Source organism: Melopsittacus undulatus, chromosome 3 (assembly GCF_012275295.1).
Source record: "Melopsittacus undulatus isolate bMelUnd1 chromosome 3, bMelUnd1.mat.Z, whole genome shotgun sequence".
Classification (NCBI taxonomy): domain Eukaryota; kingdom Metazoa; phylum Chordata; class Aves; order Psittaciformes; family Psittaculidae; genus Melopsittacus; species Melopsittacus undulatus.
This window is the reverse complement of record NC_047529.1, coordinates 109,605,856-109,628,298: the sequence shown is the minus strand read 5'-3', so window position 1 is coordinate 109,628,298 and position 22,443 is coordinate 109,605,856. Positions and strand designations below refer to the sequence as shown.

At 41.3% G+C, this 22,443-nt stretch overlaps 1 protein-coding gene across 1 annotated transcript in view; it reads left to right on the top strand.

Annotated features, from left to right (window-relative positions):
- LOC101879880 (follicle-stimulating hormone receptor) overlaps positions 1–20,688 on the top strand; it is a 49,653-nt gene extending 28,965 nt beyond the window's left edge. The window contains exons 4-9 of the mRNA XM_034061145.1: positions 2,296–2,367; positions 4,953–5,030; positions 7,479–7,547; positions 7,663–7,737; positions 12,401–12,586; positions 16,768–20,688. Coding sequence (XP_033917036.1) covers positions 2,296–2,367; positions 4,953–5,030; positions 7,479–7,547; positions 7,663–7,737; positions 12,401–12,586; positions 16,768–18,022 — 1,735 coding nt within the window. The 3' untranslated portion in view covers positions 18,023–20,688. The remainder of the gene's footprint in view (positions 1–2,295; positions 2,368–4,952; positions 5,031–7,478; positions 7,548–7,662; positions 7,738–12,400; positions 12,587–16,767) is intronic.
- The last annotated feature ends 1,755 nt before the right edge of the window (positions 20,689–22,443 follow it).

The following is a 22,443-nucleotide window of genomic DNA, read 5'->3' as shown; positions in this document are numbered from 1 at the left end:
TTGTAGTTCTTTTTCTCCAGTTGATGGCCAGAGCATCCTCTCCTACTCCCAGTCACCACTCTGTGCAGTCAGTGCATTGTGCCACCTGTAGATTTACCCCATATGTAATGATTTGTCAAAGATGCTTTCCTCTTTATCTCATGCTGCTCAGCTGACACCAGTACAAATTAAACCCTGAACACCTGGGATTACTGGGAAGATCAGGGCTATGGCATCAGCCAAGGCCTTGAATGTGGTTTTTCACACATGTGGTGAAAGCCCAGCTAACCAGGCTGTCATTTTGATGTGCTGGGAGTAAGTTGCAACTGGGAGCAGTGTTTGAACAGCATATGTTAGAGTATCATCACCTTTCATTACTGCAACATGAGGACTGAGATTTTTCTCAAGAGAGGATGTCTTCACTGTCCTACAACAGCCACACACTACTTGGCATCAGTTTGCTTTTTCATTTGTCAGCTAGAGGAAAAGCATGCTGTAATTCATATTTAACAAGGGGCTTGTAAAAAGAATTGCATTATTTTCTAGAATATGACTCATTCAAAATTAAAGGCCCCTTTCAACTAAAGCTCTGTACATCTCCCTTTTTTAGAGAGTGTGCTCAAAAGTCCTGTAAGGGAGGAAGTACAGGTTCTTCTATTGCCTCTAATTTTTTCAGCTAAATCCTTTTACAAAGTATAGGTACTTTGAAGTAATAAGGGCCTTGTGAAACCCCCCTGCTTCATTAATCATGCTTTCTATAAGTAATAGCTTTTCAAAGGCATTTTTGTAGAGCTTTCTTGGTCACATGTGACAGCTGTTATTTTTAAGCTAATGCAGTGTCAGAGCGCTCTGACTTCTGAGATGGAGCAGCCATGACATTTCAGCAACTCTCCCAAATTGGCTTCTTGAATATTTGCTATATTTAATGTTTTTCCTGCACACAATGTTATAAGATGAAACAGAACACGGCAGCTTTTCAACATCTGAGGATCTTCAGATACCACCTTGGGGAGCTCACAGCAGTACTTACCTAAGTGAATGATTGTTTTATAGACCTATGTGTCACCCCGAGTGCCCAAATGTAGGATTTGGTTTGTCACATGGAGGTGTTCAGTTTCAGTTCAGATTATGTTTGCAACACTTCTGAAATAATGGATGTTCATAACAAACATCAAATGAATTCTGTTACTTTTTTGCAGTCTCAAATAGTGCTTTTTATCACCATTCAGCTATTCAGGAATAAATCCAAAAAGAACCAAACCTCAACAGATCACATCCAGTAGTGAAAGAATATTGTTCTGTGTAAGTGCCAGGATAAAAAATACCTTCCCCATACTACTAACACATTCATTAAGGAACCAATATTCTCAGTAACAGTTTACCTTCTTTACCATCTCACATACTAAAAATACAGGGATACAACTGAACTTTGAGGAACCCAGATTTTCTCTTTGTTTGGTGAGACATTTGGTGTTTGGTGAGATGAAATGAGGCATTTTGATGGCTGGGCAAAACTCCCAGCCCAGCTGGTCCAGCTCCTCCTTCCTCTTGTGCTCATCCCTCCTTCCAGCCATCAGCAGCCACTAGGCATCTCCTGCTGCATGTCAGTGTTGTTGCCCAGCACTTGCTACTACTCCAGGTAACAAAGTTTGTTTAGATTAGATGCAGTACAGCACAGTGGATACCTGTGCCTGTGGATGCAAGGTTCTCCTACACAGTCAGTGTTTCTAGGATGCTGTTTCACAGACAGTGATGCTCAATGTGGTGGGAGAGGAGAGGTAGATATATACAGTGGCTCAGGCCCATTTTGAGTCACACAGACTGCTGAAGCAGGCCCATATGTTCAGTTCCTACTATTAGAGGTGCTGGGGTATAAAGAGTCCTAATTCTCTCTTACTTTCATGAAATAATGTTATTCCCAATGGAATGAATATATTCTAGATAGAAGGTTAAAATTGTGGTGAGTTTTGTCTTAGAAAAGCTACTGTGAAAATAATTATCCTGTGCCAGTGCAGTTGATTTCTCAGAATATGGTGGGGAAATTAATACTGACAGTTCCCTGGGATCATCAGGAGGGACTGGGGAATTATCCAAGGTAAGGCTTCTCCCTTGACTTCAGTGGGGCAGAATTCAGTCTTGTGCTTTGCAGAAGAACCTTTTTACATTACGGTTTCAAGTTTCCTATGGGCAACTTTCCCATTTGTGGCTAAACTGCCTTTTGGGCTGTCATTTTAAGTACAATTTTCCTTCTTTTTTTAGTTGTTACTTTGCTCCTGGGGCAGAGTGAATAATCTTCAGCTGTTCTCTCTCCAATAGGTTGATCTCAAACACTGGCCTTCGGTTTTTACCTGCTGTCCATAAGGTGCACTCTTTCCATAAAGTTTTGCTGTAAGTTTTAATGTCTGCTTTTCCCTTTCAAAAGCTCCCTTTGAATGGTCTGCTCCAACAAAACCTTTGAAGATATGATTCCTCTTTCAAGATGTGATTCCTCTTGTGTTTGCTTGCCCAGGGAGGTTGTGAATGTTCCATCCCTGGCAGTGTTCAAGACCAGGTTGGACAGAGTCTTGGGTGAGATGGTTTAATGTGAGGTGTCCCTGCCCATAGCAGGGGGGTTGGAACTAGATGATCTTAAGGTCCTTTCCAACCCTGACTATTCTATGATTCTATTAGCTTCATGTGGTAGCATTTTGGATTGTAATTTTCTAGGATGTCGCCCAAAATGCCTCAGTTTTCTCTAGGTCTCCCTTCCACAAAGCATTCTAACTTGCACTTTACAGACTGCTCTTCCTTTAACTACGCTGTGTGTGCCCAAAGGGGGATAACAGCCTTTTACTCCCCTTTAACCAGCTGAAATCCAAACCAGGCTGGTGGCAGTGGAAATGTGTTGCCACCTGGTGACCGTTCTCTGGCTTGCATGGGAAGGGTTGATCTCAGAGCTGTGTCCTTTGGAGAGGTACCCACATCACAGAGTAAAAACCAAAAAGAAAACACAGGACAATATCTCTACTGTGCCCTTTTTACTGTCCAGAGAATGAAATATTTTTCCTATGGAAAAGTCTGGTGCCAGCAGGGAAGAAAATATTTGCGTGAAGTTTTGTGTGAAGTGCTTCTTTTTTCTGTAAAAGCATCAGGGTTGGGGTAAAAAATGAGATCAGAAAAAGCTTGATATTTTTTCACTGAAAAAATACCTTGCCATAAGATTTTTAATCAGTTCTTAGTATATTTGCAGGCAGAACACAAAGGAAATAAGCAACTCTTTCTTCTCCTCCTTTGGACAAAGTGTATTGTTAATGCGCAGGCAAAGTTCTGCACGTCCAAAACTGTGACTAGAAGATTTCAAGCTGCAGAAACATTAATCCTGAAATTGCTTTAGTAATGGCCATTGATATAAATAAAAATGCATTAAAACAGAGGGGGATGCCTGAGTATATGGTATACACATATGTAAATTCAAAAACATATTTATGTAATATACTTGGCATGTAATTCTGAGAACTGCCCTTCAGGGCTCCCCAAAACCATCAAGCAAATGCAACAGATTCCTCCTAGGAATAGATATACCTATATATGTTTTTCATCAGTGTTAACTAGACCTGAATTATTGTGCCCTGCTGAGCAAAAGGTTTGGGGTTTTTTTTAGATGAAACACTTCACTTTGCTGTAAGAAGGGGAAAAGGTTTTAACCTGACAGAGGAGAGGTTTAGATGACACATTAGGGAGAAATTCTTGTCTGTGAGGGTGCTGAGGCCCTGGCACAGGGTGCCCAGAGAAGCTGTGGCTGCCCCATCCCTGGCAGTGCCCAAGGCCAGGTTGGACACAGGGGCTTGGAGCAACCTGGTGTGGTGGAAGGTGTCCCTGCCTGTGGCAGGGGGTTGGAACTGGATGAGCTTTAAGGTCCCTTCCAACCAAACTATTCTATGACTCTAAGAATAGGTAGGACTTGATACTGCTTGAGTCCCAGACTAGGCCTTGTTTCAAACTCTGGACCCACAGAGGTCAATAAGATAATTCCCATTGGCTTCAGTTGTGCCAGTATATGTCCCAAAGGTATATCTTGATTGGTCACAGATGTTTTTAAAGGGCTGGTACAGATCTTTAACAAAGGGATACACTTCACTGCATGGATGCAACACTCCCTACTCCTATCTCTGCTGACCTCAGTTTGCAGAATGAGGCCTCTGTGTAAGTATCACTTAATGCAGAGTTGTGGCCAAACTCAGCTGTCAGTGTGAGATAATTTTGGTGCTGCACTTAATTTCAAGCTTTCAGATAATTTATTTCATACTGTGCTTTCCAACAGAAACAGCATGAAAACAGCCATATCTCAGTCTAAATTATGAGTAATGCTATTTAACTTCTTTGAGGTCTATTTTGAGCAAGCAACAGAATGTTCATCTATATCAGTCAAAACTGCTGAAAGACTGACATGCCTACTTGTCAGTTCAGCAGACTGCATTGACAGGGGTCCTGGGTCTTAAGTTCTTAAGCACATATAAAGCTTATAAGCAACCCTGTTGACATGGGGGGCAATGATTCATAGGTTCGTATGTCAGACTAAAAAGGCTAATGACTTTTCCTTCTTCTGGTTGGGAGGCTGTGAGAAGGGGTGGCCTCACAGCCCCTCAACTTGCATTTTCTGGGCAGTTTGTTTGCTGAAGGAACTATCTCATCCACCTCATGAGTGGTTATGAGACCTTATGAGGGCTATGAGACCAAAGCTTTTATGCATTTTGATGACTTCAGACTATTTGGGAGGAAAGTATGGGGTGCTGGAAACGTTTTGCTCCAGCCTTTTTTTACAAGGAAAACTCATTGTTTGTGCTCTGCAGGCAAAATATCTTAAAAACTTGTTACCCTTCGTCTATAATAACTGTGGTGGAAATCGTGTACAGTATTGAAAGGCTCACAAAGGTACAAAAATATCTATTATTGTATACACGATACAATGGTTTCCACTGTATTTTATTTTTCAGGGATATTCAAGACAATATCAATATACGTACAATTGAAAGGAATTCATTCATGGGCCTCAGTTCTGAAAATCTGATTCTGTGAGTAAGACTTAGAAAATTCATTGATCTTCTTGTTGGCTCTTTTTTTCCCCCAAATAAGGTGAAGGAAATCAGGAGATGGGCACTATTTCATAAGTTTCCAAATTCAATCTGAGGTTTTAGGCTTCTTCCCTATCCCTGAAATCCAGCTATTCTGTTATCCTGCCCTAAAAAATTAATGCCTTTGTGAGTTTTTGTTGTGTTCTAATCCTACTGTTTATTTTAGAAGCACAGCATACAGCATATTTAGCAATTACTGATGCCAAGGTTAAACATATTCCACCTACAACAACAGCTCCATGTGATACAAATTGTGTTCAAAAGGATAGCATGACTCATAAATATTTACACTCAGACACATCATTCAAAGGCATTCATTACTCCTGCAAAATACATGTAGATGTTGTGGAAATGCACACAATATTAATGCGTTGATACAGGCCAGTTCACAACACAGTTTCAAGCTGCATGGTTAGATGACTCTACATTTGACTTGAACAGTCATGTATTTTAATGAACTATCTAACTTCTTTGATTGCTTCTGTTGGTATATCAAAACCTACAGTTTGCTTGCTAACAAGCTGTCTTCATTTCACCTAACCAGTGACCAGACTGGACAATTTTCCCACTCTGTCTGTGTGTGCAGTTTGCTTCACAGCCTGAAGTAGACAAGCAAGATCTGATTGACTGAATGGGCTCATATTGGTCTTTATGGGAGCAAGGTCAGACCATCAATATTGTCCCCATCAGGGAGTGTAGTGATAGGACAAGGGATAATGGGTTCAAACAGGGGAGATTTAGGTTACGTGTAAGGAAGAAATTCTTCCCTGTGAGGGTGGTGAGACCCTGGCACAGGGTGCCCAGAGAAGCTGTGAATGCTTTGCCCTGCTTACTCCAAAGTGTGCAAGGAGACCTGGCCACCATCACATGATGTCCTGACTCTGCTATAGTTCTCCCTTTGGATAGAGGTGCTGCCTGTGTGCTTTGACAGGCCCTGATTAGGCTTTCCTAGTCCAAGCTCTGCATCTCTGCCTCCATTGTCACGTGTTGCTAATGTAAGAGTTAGTGGAGTTGGTAAGGCTGGAGGGGAGAGTTTGTGTCAACAGAAACTTGTCTCTGTGTAGTATAATGAGGTCTTGGGATTTACTGTTAGAATTCAATTAGCTAGGTGATGGGAGTGTATAGTCCACACTGCATGGCAACAGTGACTCTGGTTTTACAACCTTAGTTATCTCATTTCATAGCATCATGTTCAGTGAAAGAATACAGTAAATGCTAATCTGTGATTAAAAGCATATATATCAGCCTGACAGTTATGAATGGACAAGATCAATGTAATATAATAAATGTTTTAAATGTTATAAGTAGGGACATGTCTCTCCTCTGTGCCTGCTTAACTCCTGCCTAATAGTGCTTGCAAGTGAAGGGGACGGTGACAGTTCTCATCTGACCTTACAGACATTATAGACACAGAGCTATGTACACAGAGCCTGTTATGGTCAAAAGGGTAATCCCTTCAGCCAGACCCATAACTGGTTTTCATGCTGACCTTAGCTCACCACTTCAGACCTTATCTAAGTGGGTCACTCACATTCCAAGCTTTCAGTGTGAGTTACAAACAAAACGTCCAGGTTTGCTGACAGTTTAATTAAATCAGCTCATTTTTGCCATCAGTCAGACCTGTCACTGCCTGTTGGAGAGGGTGTGAGTTGCAAAGTGACATTTAAAGCGAGATGAAAGATTGCATCATAAAGACGATAAATATAACTGACCCAAATGTAAATTTTTAGGACGGTGAAGGGAAGAGAGGGAAGGACATTAAACCTTAATCAGTTAATGCACTTCAGTGACAAATTGGAAGAAAGCCCCAGGAGCTTCAATTCCCAGGTTCATACCCCTGTCTCCTCTTGGGGGAGGAAGCCTGGGGAGGTGGGATAGGGCAGCAGAGCAGACAGGGAATGTAATTTCTCAAGGCAGCAGATGTAGGAGGAATCAGCCACTTCCTGGGAGGTTTGGCATCACCACCACCCCCTTTTGGTCCTGGAAAAGGTTAAGCTGTGGCCCAGTGTTCAAAAAGCAGCTTGAATAAAGTAAAACTAAATGGCACCAACAGCACTAGCAGGACAGATCCTGGTCTTATCCATCCTGGGATTAAGCTGGAACAACCTCACTGATTCCGCTCCTGCTTCCAGTACCAGCAACTTCATCAGCTCTGCCCTTGCTTGCTCCAGCTATCGTCTCTGATGGTAGCCACCTATCTGCCCTACTCATTTCTACTTTCCAAAGCCTTCCTCCAGCTCCTGGGATACTACTTGCTAGAATTTATAGACATGTCACTGTTTGAATATGCATTTAATAATTTTATTTGTTTGAGATTCCTTTCATGGATGTGAATTATATATATTGTATTTGTGAAGCAGGAATAAGAAAACTTTCTCTCTATTACAGATGGCTGAATAAAAATGGGATTCGGGAAATAGAGGATCATGCATTTAATGGAACCTTCCTGGATGAGCTGTAACAATTTCTGTTGTTTCCTATTCTCAAAAGCAATCATTAGAAGGTAGTGACTGCTACAAGGGCTATTTTAATCTCAGATTGTTTTAGCATGAATATCTTTGTGGTTTTTCAGAAATCTAAGTGATAATCACAACCTCGAAAGGCTACCAAATGAGATCTTCCAAGGAGCCAGTGGGCCTATTGTTTTGTAAGTAATATTCAGATGTCATTTTTCTCACTATTAACTCCTTAGAAGAGAATAGAGAAAACATACAAATGCCAGCCTGGATCTCAACATCTTATAACCATCAGAGTTCAAAACTGGAGGTATATATTGGAAGCTATAAGTGAAATTTCAGTCTAGACCTGTATTTTTACTTTGTCCTCAAGTTTTGGGGAGTATTTGGATCCAGGAATTTAGATCCAGATTCCTCTTCACAGCTGATTAAGCTCTGTAAGAGAATAGATCTGCTTTGGTTTTTTTTCCAGGGAAAAATACTTCGATTTTTGGTTGGGCAAGATCAAGAATAGGTGAGAATGGGTCCTGAGTGCTTAAATCTGAACTGCTCACCACTGAAGAACTGCCCCTGCATCTCTAAGGTTTAATTCTGAAGATAAATTCCCTAGCCTACAGGGATAGCTAGGTATGAGATATATCCCATGCAGTTACAGGAAGGTGTCTTTGAGGGGTGGTAAACTGGGAAGAAAGACCTTAGCAGGAGAGAATTCTGCAGTAAGAATGCTCATGGATCTCAGTCACCATTACCGCAATGGTTTGCCATCGAGTCTGAAAACACCTGTATGTGTGCACAACTGCATGTGCTCAGCACAGGGCACAACCCAGAAGAGCTGCAACAGAGACATGGGAGTCATATTTTGTCTCACCAATTCATCAGAGCCCACCTACCCTGGGTGTCCAGAGAGGGCTGAGAGTTAACCAGAAAGGGTGAAAGGGAGTCACTGAGGCTGTGACACAGAGGGTAGAGTGGTTAGAAATCTACAAAAGCAGAATAATGTCTGGAGTTCAGATCAGAGCTCTTCTGAAGGCCTTATTTCCACATTGTGATGGTCAGTGCACCTATGATACAAGGAGTTGAGTTGTATGTGGTATGGGTTACTGCATTCTGCTCCACTTCTACCACTCCCTCACAGTGTCTTTTTCTTTGGAAAAGACTGCCAGTGAAGCATCATTTGAGCAGTAAGATCATAGATGTTCCTTTTGAAGAGCATTCTTTCCTGTAGTGAAAAGTAAATGCATTTTCTTTGCAAGCTGTAGCTGATACAATCATATTCTGGAAGTTTATCAAATTGATTTGGCTGTAGTTCAGATTCCTTTGATAGTTCAATTGCTAACACTGAGATGTTTGTGTAGGAAGTTTTCTGTTCCATTACCAATACATCTGCTATTCTATGGATGGGAAATTACCTTTTTATCCTAACTGACATCAGGATAAGAGCTTTCTTACTTGTCCATCGCTGTAGTGTACACCAGGAATGCATGTACGAACATGATTGACCCATAATCATATCTTTGCTGGGACAAATCGTGTTGCTGCAATCAAATCTGTGTTGCAGACTGCATTATTTTATTAAAATGGATGTCAGGATGTTTTAACTCTTGATCTTCCTGAATCAGTTTTCTACATTCAATTTATACCAACTTCTATTTTATAATACAGCATATCAAGATAGTGTGAAGAAACACAAACATGAATAGTAACATCAGAAAGCACCAATCTTAGCCCTCATACAGGCTACATGGTTTCACAGATCAGTAAATCAGTTCCTCTCATGCTCACAGCTCTTGGCTGAATATCATAATCTAGAAAGACATCAAGTTTTAAAAGATTTCAGCACTGACAGTAGTCAGGGAAATCAAATAGATAATTACTCCCACACCTATATGTATTCATTCTATGAAGAAATACATTGTATTTCCAACTTGGAATTTCATAGCTTCAGTTTTCAGCCACATCAGTGTCTCATTTAATCATCTTCTGATGCTCCCAGAGCTGTAGTGGCTTACATCAGCTTTTGCTGAAGTCCTTTGGAGTTCTTTGGCTTCATCCTCACTTGGGTGTAGAGCAAGGTATGGCTGTGATCCATCCGACCCCTGCAATTTGTGTTCAATGAGAAATCCATGTAGGGAGGCCACAGGACAGCTCCAGTCGATCCCCAGCTCATCAGCTGAGTCCCTAGAGCACAGGGAAGATATTTCTCACCAGTCTGATTGGTGACTCTCTGATCTCTGCTCCACCAGCCAATTCTTGCTGTTTCTTTATGTGCCTTTCAGACCTCATCAGCTAGTCAGTAGTTTCACTAATCCAACAGACTCCCCATGGGAAAGAGAAGTGATTGGAAGAGAAGTCAGATTCATTTTGCTGTTCCTGAGCTAGCTGCTGTCAAGGCTGATGTCTAGCAGCCAAGCAATAATAATACAAGAACATGTATTCCAGTCACTGATGCTTTCTGGTTTGATTTCCTGCTGCCACTTTATTGTCTTGTTCATCATGCTTATTTAATTTATCAAGCCTCTAACTAGAGAGCAATGTCCCAGAGAACCTCTGCACTGAGGTCTGCGTGTAGTGACTCAGTTGAGTAAGTTACTAAACCACCTGCACAATGTCTGTTTGCTGTTTGAGGGCTTGTCAGTGGTGTATTGATAACTATCCCTAACAGACATACCAATAGCACTTTCCTTAACCCACTCCAACTTATGTGCAATAATGAGCATAAAAAGAATTTTTTTTAAAAGAAGAAGAAAATAATGGAAAATATTTTCATATTTATGAAATTATTTAAAGATGCCCAGAGATCCAGTGACATTTTAGCTATTTTTTAAGTCTGGATGATGCTCCTGTTCATGGTTGGGACAGTAAAGATTTTTAGCTAACAAGACAGAAAATATTTTCCATGCCCTTGTTGAAAATTATGAGGCCTTATGAAGTCCCACAGGCTCTCAATGATGCCATGAGTGATGCTGTCAGTGGATTTAGGCAGAAAACTGCTGTTTAGTTGTTGAGACGTAAGTACATATATATATATATTTCATTAGGAAGCGGCATACTAAGGACAACAGCCAATCCATGAAACAATCACGGTTGCTTATTGCAACCTAATTACCTCTTCAAGAATCCAAGTCAGGTATTGACAGCCTAAGATTTATTGTCAGCTGCTGCTTTTAGCTCCTGTGGAGCTAAACCTCAGGACTGTAGCATGGCTGCTCTCAGCCTGACCTGCAGAAGTTCAGAGCATTTCTGGCTCTACTGGTCTGTCTCACCCTGCCAGTAGAAGTCATGGCCTCAGATTAGGGTAGGGGAGTGCAGTCTTGCTCCTCTGCTGCCACAGTTCATGGTCCAGCTCTTGAAGGTGGCATATCCATTCAGAGCCTGGAGACAAAGCTTCAGCTGTGGGCACAGCATGGACACAGAAGATCATCTTTACCCACCACTGACTTTACTTTCTGCTTTACTAACTGCCTGTGGATTTGTTAGATTTGGCCACCCTAAGCTAAGTAACGATCACTCACTGTCAGTTCAAACAGAGCCATTTCCTGGTGTTCATTTTGTTTCTTAGAACAGAGTTGCAAATGTGGATATGGTACCATAGCAGCTGTCTAAACTTTATTACATGCTTCTAAAATCTGGTCTCCCCCTCACATGACATTTTACTGCATTAATATAATGATAATAAAATCTAGCTACTCTATGATTCTGTGTTGGCTTATAGAGATCAAACTATAGGTTGTCCTGACTTCTTATTAATTGGATAATTGATTAGATTAATTGGATACTGTACCTTGGAGGGGTCATGGAGAAAACTACAAATATTGTCAGTCCAATTCCTTGCTTAAGGAAATTTCCTTTCTTTTGTTGGAGACTAAAGAGCAGAGCACCCTCAGCAAACACTGCATCCTGGATCAGTCTCAGGCCATAAGAGCACAGGGGCGAAGGGAGGACAGGGTGATTTTGTGCAGTTCATTTTATTGTTGCTTCTCAGAGAAAGGAGTGTGCTCTCCTGCTGTCATGAGCACGGTTTGTGCCTTGGTGAGGGAAATGTGGGGATGTTTTGCCCCAGCTGTTACACCCTGGAGCCACTGGGGTGCGTTCCCAAGTATTTCTTAGCTTTTCCCCACCTTCAAGGCACAGGTCAAGATTTAGTGTTTGCACAATGGGTTTCCTTTTAAAAGCCCTAATGATCTCTTTAATACATTTGTATCTGCTGCTTCCATCGCTGCCTTTGATAACCTGTCCCACACAGTAATTGCCTTCCATACAAATACATCTCTCCAAACCTCCTGTAATCTTGCCCCTTTCTCAACTTCAGTCTGTGCTGTCTTTATGCTTCAAACCTCTGGAAATGTTTTCTTATTTTTGTTCCTCACAGTTTGAACCAACTCACCTGTGACTCCTCACATACATACCCCCTACGTGAGTTTGTCTTTTTGTGTTTAATGCTTTTTCCACAGCAGCCTTCCCCTGATGTGATGTTCATATAGCAAACTTCTGTTGTGATTTCATCAGCCTTTTTTCTCCTGTAGCAGTACTGTGCGATGATTGTTGTATTTACTGGGCATTTACTAAACCCAGTACCATATGGCACTAATGGTTTATGTCCCTGCTAATTCTAACATAGAGATTTTTTTCTGAGACCAAACTAACATCATTTGATTGTTGTTGGCAATGGATATTAGTTCAGGTTTCCTGGAGGAACGCGTAATTTGTCCCAGGATCCTCTTTTCAGTGTATATTTCCAGCTGATCTCTTTCCAATCACTACTCTGAGAATGAGTAGGACAGTCCAAAACACATATCCACTGTTGAGAAGAAGTAAATTTGCTTTTTACCAAGATTATCTTATGTTTTCTTGAAGGGATATTTCAAGGACCAGAATCAGCTTCCTGCCAAGTCATGGATTAGAACTCATTAAGAAGCTAAGAGCAAGGTCTACATACAATTTAAAAAAGCTTCCTGATTTAAGCAAATTTAGAGCTTTGATTGAGGCAAACTTCACCTATCCCAGCCATTGCTGTGCATTTACAAACTGGAAAAGACAAAAGTAAGTGATTTCATTTGTTTTTCTTTCTGGTGCCTCTCAGCAGGTGCTCAGGACATAGGTCTCATCTCCATGATGCCACTTACATTAGTGTCACAGTTAGGTGTAAGGTTAGGATTAAGGGATCAACAAGTCCTACATACCAAAAGGCACCTGGGTTTCAAAAGAGATGCCAGAGGAGTATGGAACAGGACCAACACTACTCCTTCCACCTTTCTCGTCTGGGTCAGACATGGTGGTTGGGACATAGGCCTCATTTCCATGATGCCACTTACATTAGGGTTAGAGTTAGGGTTCAGCGATCCACAAAGCCTACAGCTCCAGGCATGCAAAGGTGTGCACAGGACAGCACCAACATTACTCATTCCATACCTTTCTTACGTGGGCCAGACATGGTGCTCATGACATAGGCCTCAACTCCATGATGCCATTGACATTAGGGTTTGGGTTTAGAGATCCACAGAGCCTTCAGCACCCAGGACATTGGAGATGCAGAAGACATGTGAAGGACTACATGGCACTGTACACAAACATTACTCTTTTATACCTTTTTCATCTCATTAAATGAACTTCCTTAATGTCTGGATGGAACAGATCTCTTCAGTGCAGGTAGAGTAAATGGATAGAAATAAATATATATATACAATATATATACAATACAATACATGGAGGTTCATGCTACACAGTCCGCTGCCTCTTTACTGGAGGGGAATAATACATTTTGATAGGTGTGTTAGCATCAGCATTTTCCCCAGCTCTGGCTCTAGCTCCCACTAGCCATCTGTCCATCTGTCTCTGTGACCTGCTATTCTGGAGCCACACTGAAGACATTCAACAGGAAATGGTTGATAACTTACCAGGAGGTTGCTGGAGGGAAAGCTGTGATCACACAGAAGCTGGTCAGTACTTGGGCATCGGTTCAGGAGGGTAAGAGGACCACTGCATGATCTCAAACTTGTCTCTCAGGAAGCCACATTGATCTTGAAACAGCCACCAAGCGCCACAGATATAGTATCTGTCAAGCCTACATACACAACATTTTTTGGACATGATTTATAAAATGGATAATCTAGAACAGACCCAACTCAACAAATCAACTACCCAAATCAACAGTCAGGGCAGGGTGTCTTTTTAGATTCCCAAAGTAGTTTTCCATGCTTATGTTAATTTCCTATTAACAAATTGCAGTGAGAATTTAAGTATCAATGATTCTCATTGAGCATTATCAGCTCAGATACACAGACTTCATATGTACAAGTTAACTAGTCAACTATGATGTGACCCGACTTGCCACACACTTTCACAGGATATGGTAATTTTCCTGTGGCTGCTTGGGTCTCAAAAATCATGCTGTTTGTTAGGGGATGTTTTATTTACTTCCAGGTAGTCCAGGCAGGATAAAAAAGGTGCTTCATCACCCCAGAAGAGCATTTCTGAGGATCACTGCAGCAAGTGGTATTCATATAGGGAATCTGGGAAGGAATTAAGACAGGGATGTGTGGCCCCTTTCTGCCTGTCCCATTTATGTTAGCGTCTCCCTCCCTGAGAATTCTGCAGCACTCCAGAACATTAGATAAAATAAGTTGCCACAGTGGATTGTACTTGATCACCTGTTCCAAATCCATCTGTACTGGTAAACAGCTGCTGTTGTGATAACAGAAAGCTTAAACCTGTTACAGCTGAGTTTTGGAGCATGTCACATCAAGCACAGCTCCTCCACACTGAGGCATAAATTAAAACAATTTTGATGCTTTCCTTTCCCTCCCCCCACATTCCAGTAAGGATTATATTACCAGATTTTTCCAATCCAGTATGATTTATCCCACTGGCCTAACAGAAGGTGAACTGCTTTCTTAAGACAAGCCCAGTGCAGTTTGCTGAATGCCCCTCATGTTTTTCTGTGACTGGGAAATAATATCCTTGAAGTGCAGATAGGGCAGAGGCTGAATTTTAAAACCCTTAACTTGACATAGACCATTGTGGACTTCAGCAAGCTTTTGGCTTTCTTTGACATAAAGATCACCGTCTGCCTGAAAGAATGACATTGATATGATTCTGTCCTTACACTCAGTCATTATTCTTTGGAGGAACTGTCACAAGAAATCCTACTTAAAGTATGGCAGTATCAGGAGTTGTGTTTGGGCCTTGTCTCATGAGAACAGACTATCAGCTTCTCACAGCTCACTTGGTGTCACTTTTTGGTGAGGATGATCGCTTTGAGATAGGGCTTAATACAGAACTCAGGTTGGGACTATTTATTCTGCTGAGCGTGTTCCTCAGCACACAGTATTCTGCTGTCACTGGATCCAAATGAAGCACATAAAATAATGACTTGTGCAAAGGTAATCATTTTTGTTTAGTTTTGTCAGAGCACTCTGTCAATTTTAACTTTATTCTTTCAGTTGTCCTTTCTCTATTTTCAGAGGGTTTGCTTGAGCAAAGCAATGTTAAACAGTACCAGAAGGTTACACAGAGCCTAAGCAGATGAACTGTGATACGATACCTACCATCTCATGATAAAGAAAGGACCCATCCCTTGCCAAAATATGTTTGAACTTGTTGCTTTGAATGCACCACACAATCCAAAGAGCAAACACCCAAGAGCAAATTGCAACTGTTTGCAACTGCCCATCTTCCCTGCTCACAGTTGTCCAGGAAGAAGACACCTCACCACCCATCCTCAGAGCAAAAAGAACAGCTAAACCTCTGTGGGACTCTGGTTTTCTTTGGGACCACTCGCTGTAAAGTAACTCAATAATTAATAGATTGTAATAATCAGAACTATTTAACTGTCTTTACACAGCAGTCTTGTCAGGGGACAAATTCAGCTCCAGGCGGTGCCTCTGTAATTTGGGAAAAGGTTTATTTTTAACTCATAGCTGAGAAATGACTGGATAAAAACATTTCCTTCAGTTCATTGCTGAAGCATCACCAATTGCAGTAGCTTTCAGTGCCCTCAAGTGCCTTTTCCACTCAAAACTGAGGGACTTTCTTTCCCTTTATTGCTCCTTGGGGGCATATACTCCCTTTCAGCTAGAGAACTGTTGATATATTGATCAATACAGTGGACCCCTCACTCATCCTTATGCGAGCAGAACACAGGGGAGCAAAATATAATGCCTTGTTATTGCTGTTGTGACCTTCATAGTACATATTTGACCTCACAGAAAATCAGTTTTTTGCCTCAGTTGACAGGCAAGATGAAAAATATTGATAATAGTAGAGGATGTTCAGAACCTCATAGGAAATGTCGCTCACCTTCTGACGCTGGGGCTTCATTAGTTTTCCTTTCTTGCAGACCTTTTAAATTCGATTTTTGGAGGGTGCAGAGAGTGCACAAAGTCAAAGGGTAAAAGTAGGTTACAAAAAAAAGTCTCCCTTTTAAGCTGCTACCAATTCTTTAAAATTTTCAACCTAAAACTTGCCTAGAAAGCTCTTTTCTCAGCTGCACCACAAGTCAGGGTGGAAGATAAGAGTAAAGTCTAAGTCTAGAAATCACACACCTAAACTGATGTCTGGGCTGTAGATTAAAGTAGGCAGAGCTGAGCTGTGTCGGGTTTGAAACACATTGTCAGCCGTTTTATGCCCTAAATCGAATAAGGCCTGGATCCATCTTACACAAAACTATGGATGCACATGTCTGGGACAGCAAACTTCAAAGGCAGCCTAGGAGAAGCAGTTGTAAAATCTGACCTTTTATTTCCTATTGATACATTTTGCTGTTTGTTTCTGAGATTGATGAAGCTGATCATCCTTCTGTCATCTCAACCAAAGCATCTCAATCTAGCTTCTGTTGGGTGAGGCATGAAGAAGGGCATAGAATACTACTCTAGAAAATAAAGCCAAACACAAAACTTATCAGTGACAGGTTATGTGAGAAATCTACTTGAAACAAGGGAGGCCTCTTACACAATGCATTTTCCACTTGCATAACTGCATCACAAGTGTTATTAAGGCAAACATTAGGCTTTCCTTTCCCTTATATTTTATGATGTTTCTAAACCCTTTACATTTCCATGTAATAGTTTTATAAATAGGGACCAGCCAGCCTATTGATTTCAAGCTCCAGGGTAGTCTATATAATCAGCTAACCAGGAAAACTGGTTAATAGAAACGGGATGATTTTGTGTTTGTTGTGTGTCATGTGCCATCAGTTTCTAACTCTACTCTCCTTAAAATTTCAGCACTGAATTACATCCAATATGTAGTATATCATCTCAGAACAAGCAAGACCTTGATGAGCAGCCTGGCAACAAGATACGTAGACAACCTGCAGCTGAAGAGGATAGTTCCAGCGATGGCGTAGGAATTGATCCAGCAGAGAATGAATTTGACTATGGTTTGTGCAATAAAGTAGTTAATGTAGCTTGCTCACCTAAACCTGACGCTTTCAATCCATGTGAAGATATAATGGGCTACAACACTCTGAGAATTCTGATATGGTTTATCAGCATTTTAGCTATCACCGGGAACATCGTTGTCCTCATTATTTTAATAAGCAGCCAATACAAACTCACCGTACCTCGGTTTCTAATGTGCAATCTTGCATTTGCAGACCTCTGCACAGGTATCTACCTGTTGTTTATTGCATCTGTAGATATCCAGACCAAAAGCCAGTACTACAACTATGCCATAGACTGGCAAACTGGGGCAGGGTGCAATGCTGCAGGATTTTTTACAGTGTTTGCAAGTGAGCTCTCAGTCTATACACTGACTGTGATAACTCTGGAAAGGTGGCACACCATCACCTATGCCATGCAGCTGCACCGCAAGGTTCGACTTCGTCATGCTGTGGTTGTAATGATTTTTGGCTGGTTGTTTGCTTTCACAGTGGCACTTCTTCCCATAGTTGGAGTCAGCAGCTACATGAAGGTCAGCATCTGTTTGCCCATGGATATAGAAACATTGTTTTCTCAGGGTTACATTGTATTTCTTTTAGTGTTGAATGTACTCGCATTTGTGATTATATGTGCTTGCTATATCTGCATCTACTTTACTGTGAGAAACCCTAATGTGGTCTCTTCAAACAGTGACACCAATATTGCCAAGCGCATGGCCATACTGATCTTCACAGATTTCCTCTGCATGGCACCAATATCTTTCTTTGCAATATCAGCCTCACTCAAGGTTCCTCTCATCACAGTCTCCAAATCCAAGATCCTTCTGGTTTTGTTTTACCCCATCAATTCCTGTGCAAACCCTTTCCTCTATGCCATTTTCACAAAGACTTTCCGCAGGGATTTCTTTATTTTATTGAGCAAGTTTGGTTGCTGTGAAATGCAAGCCCAGATTTACAGAACAGAGACTACCTCATCTGCTCATAATTTCCACACGAGAAATGGCCATTGCCCTCCTGCATCAAAAATCAGTGATGGAACTACTTATACATTGGTTCCTCTGAATTACTTGAAATGCTTGCGTGAATTTGAGGCAGTGTAATAATCAGTTTCAACTGTGAATGGCTTCTAAACTATTTTTTTAATGAGAAAAAGAATAATTTATTTCCGCTTTCCTAGTTTAGTTCCATGAACAGCCAAACACATCACCTTCAACATCTTGCTCAAAGGACAGAACTTCAGTATGTCCTGAAGTGTCCTTGTGGAACTGTTCCACAAAATGAGATTATAAACTGGTGTCTCCCACCATATAGGCAGAGACAACCTTTAATTCTAGGAAGATGTTAGCTGCTTAGTGAGAATTAAGTAGTGGTTATTTACAGTGAAAGATAAATATATGTAGAACTAGGGTCTTTTTTGCCTGTGAAGCATGTTTTAACAATAATACAGAACTGGCTCTTTTCATTAATCATATTTCCTGGGGTTACAGGAGACAGAAAGCCAACTGACTGCCCTCCTTCAGCACAGACTTAGTACAAATGAGAATAGTGTGTGTTTTGTGTTTATTTCTGTTGACTACAGCAGAGGGGCAGGAGGCATCTCCAGCTGATGTTTGCATGCATGAACTTGCCTTCCTCTGCACAGAAGTGTCACTTTGGATGGGATTTGTGTTGCTGTAGCTTGGCAGACTCAGAGAACCAAATTTCATCTGAGTTTGTAACAAGGATTTTCTGGTTGGGTTTGTTTTCAAGGTGAGATAGAGCAAGAACAAGAGCAGGGGAAATCCTTCATAATAAGGGGGATGTTTTCTCAACTTGATCTCTTAAAGTTGGGTTGAAATCACTTTCGTGTGGCTGAGCCCCTTGGCTATGCAGGATGGGCCAATGGGCTGTTCTAATGTGACACCTGAGGCAGATTTGCCATACAGCAGTATTAGTGCATTACATTATCTGGGCTATGTAAATGATAACAGATGTAAATATGGCTTTTAAAACCCTGAAGGAAAGTTTTTGTGAAATTCTGAAAGTTCTTTTGCCCTTTCCCTTTTTAAAAAAACCCCAAACCCTCCATTTGCACATTCAGAGGGTGCTCCGGATTGAACAACCTGAGAGAAACCATACACTGCATATGTTGAAATAACAAAAACACATCTTAATCAAGATTCCCTGATTGCATAAGGCTTTTGAATAATACCTGGATGAGCATACAGACTTCTTACATGATTTGAATATCAGCCTTTGTGAGGGTTAATCTTTCCAAATCACATCAACACTTGACGGTTGGGGTAGGGTTTTCTCATGCTGATTGTGTGGGTATATGGGCATAAAGAAAAAAATAGGCCAGGAGTCTGGGCTTCATTCACACCCCACAAACAATTCAAGGTTTTGCCCCATGAGAATATAAACCTGTAGAGCCTTCATGGTTAAATGTGCTTTGCTTTGAATATTTCCTGCCCACAAATCCTAACATTTCAGTAACAATTCTTGCTGCTTCTGTCCATAATTTCCGCTGTCATCAGCTTCACATTTCTGCATCTGCCCTGATGTGACTAACTACAGGAGATGATTATTCGTTCAGTCCTAGACAGGGAAGGAAGCATCAGCTCCCTAGTGCATAAAACAGGGGAGATCAAAGATAATGTGTTTTGGAGAGGAAAATTTCATTACTCAACACAAGTAACACTCCCTCCAGGATCCAGGAGAAGGAAGAATGAAAAACAGGAAAGATGGTTTATCTATCTCTGGGAAGCTCTTCTGAGGAATTATTTCTTCACAAATGCTTTATGTCACATACAGTGTACCGGTGTGCAGCTATTAAACTCCATCCCAATAGTAGTGTCTGAATGATGATATTCCAAAATGACAAATAGTCTTGTGTTAAAAAAAAAAAGACTCTTGAATCTATATTTGGGCCAAAACACAGAGGTGTTTTTCGGCAAATACTAGCCCATTTTTGTTGATAAATAGGGCAAATTCTTGTAGTGTGTCATTGGGCCCTGACCATTTGCAAAGGCAGTAGGATGAGACCTGGCAGTTCAGGAAAGGACAGGCATAGTCCACAAGCCAGTCATGTAAATTCTCTCACAGCTACATCAGTCTAGCACATAAGCTTAGTACAGCTCATCTACTTCATGCAAAACCATTGCCCAGAATCAGGACATGGTTGACTATGCTTTACAAATAAATCACTCCTGAACCTTGCAGGGTTGTGCCTTGTAGCCAGAAAGAGAGCACTCTTCCTCCTGCAAAGACAAGGGTTGGTACTCAAAGAGAAAGTAGAACATGTGTAATGGAACACTTTGCCTCATCCCTAGCAGAAAGCAAGCACAGAAATGCTTGAGGCACATGTCATCTTGCCCTGAGCTCTGAAGATAGCTCAGGCTGTGGCACCAGCTCCAGAGCTGGGAGGATCCTGACCGTGTGGTTGTCAAGATCATGGAATCAATCTGATTGGAAAAGAACTTTAAAATTATCAAGTCCAACCACTTCCCCCAGCACTGCTAAGGCCACCACTAAACCATGTCACCGAGGGCTTTGTCTATACAGTGCTTGAACACTTCCAGGGACGGTGATTCCACCCCAAGATAAAAACTTCTTTCTTATAGTCCTCAGATCTCCTTGGCTTCCACTACTCATTGGATTTTAAGCATCTTCCAAATTGTGAGGGGTGTTGTAGGACCTGTGTCTTGCCCTGTGCAAGATAGTGGTCTACTGAGAGCAATTTTTTAAAGCACTGTTTTTTCTATGAAGAAAGCGGTGTAAGGGGGGGGGGGGGGGGGGGAAGCAAGATACATTTTATTCATGCCTGTAATGTAAATGAAGCCTGATGGTCTGGTGTGGATTTTCTCAGCTCTGAACAACATCTTTACATGTGTTATCTTTCAACTGTTTTACATTTCCCTTTCTGAAATCTCTTTTAATAAAACCAATATCAAAACAAAGTGCCTGGAGAACAAGTGTATGGCCAGAGATATGCTGACAAAGTGTGCAATAAATGTTACTGCTTATCTGAAGAGCTCCATTTATGTGGCACAGCCTCCACAGTCAGGTCACTGTGACCTACGGATGAAACTTGAATGATGAGACTCTGCAAAGAAATTTCTCCTGGAGAGTTAACAAAGCACAGAAAGGGATGTTTGCAACCTCTTAAACAGGTAACTTAGCAACACTGATCTGGTTTTGTTTCAACCAATCTCTCCTACTATTCACATTTCTTATGAAGTAAGACATAAATCATTGACAGAACTTTGATAGGCATTTTTCTCCTTTTTTAACATATGTAAATGGCTCTTTTTATATGATACACTAATTTTCTTTCCATCTGTTTTCTAGCCAGGGCTCAGAGCTCTGTTTCTTTGAGCATTCTGTACAAACAAATAAGCGTGTGTCTGTGTGCACATTGTGTGTGGGAGAGAGAGGCCACCCATAACAAGGAAACAGAGTCAAAGCCTAGCTCTGACTCACAACAAAAAAAAATGGAGTTGTTCCAAGTTGGAGCCCATTGCTAGCACGCTTCAAAGAGCATCTGACAGTCAACAATATAGTACCTATCATAGCATCATGGAAAGAACAGTTTGGGTTGGACAGGACCTTAAGATCATCTAGTTCCAACCCCCCTGCCATAGACAGGGACACCTCCCACTGGACCAGGTTGCTCAGTTGTCCAGCCTGGCCTTGAAATACCTTCTGGTTTTCCTCCCTACCTACCCTTATATGGCACTTGTATTTCAGTCTCCACAAAGCCCCAGAAAATTCCCGGTTAAGGAGTTACAACAGTCTTTGCCCTTATGGTACTAGTAACAAAGTGACATAAAGAGACTGCACTGGCAGTGAGGATACCATAAGCAACTCTTTCATCTACTTAATAGTACCATCATTCTTTCAGCCATGCACCTGGTGGGGAACCCATACGTGACATCCCTGAGAAACACGTATCTGGTGTTGTGATAGGAAGTGACAAATGGGGCAAGTTCGGCTTGTCGGACTAGAGGTCATATCACAACAATTGCCACCACAGGTAAAGGTAATAGGAGCAGCTGGTCAAAAGCATCAACAGAACAAAAACTTAACCCAGTAGAGAAAGTAATCATGCACCATTTTCATTACAACATTGCTCTGGGGGTTGCACAGATATGCCAAGTAGAGTTTACTCATTAGAAGGCAGGTCTACATCTGAGCTTGTTAAGAATGCAAGAAGAGGCTTTGCATCCCATTTAGAAAGTCTTCAAATCATTTGACCGCATTTCTTTCCTGTAGATTCCCTCCTCATCATTGCACTGAGGACACAGCAGATAATCTTACATTTAATTTATACAGCTTTGTTGTTAAGAAGAATTAATAATGTGAAATGATTCATCCTTGAGGAATAATTTAACTATTCTTCCCCCTCCCTGAATGAAAGAACAGAAAAGAAAGGTGGGTCTGGTTAGATGGTCAAGTAAGCACAGACAAACCTCCTTACAGATTTGCATCTCTAACATATGGGTAGAGTGTAATCTCTCATTGTGTATGCAAATGTGAATTA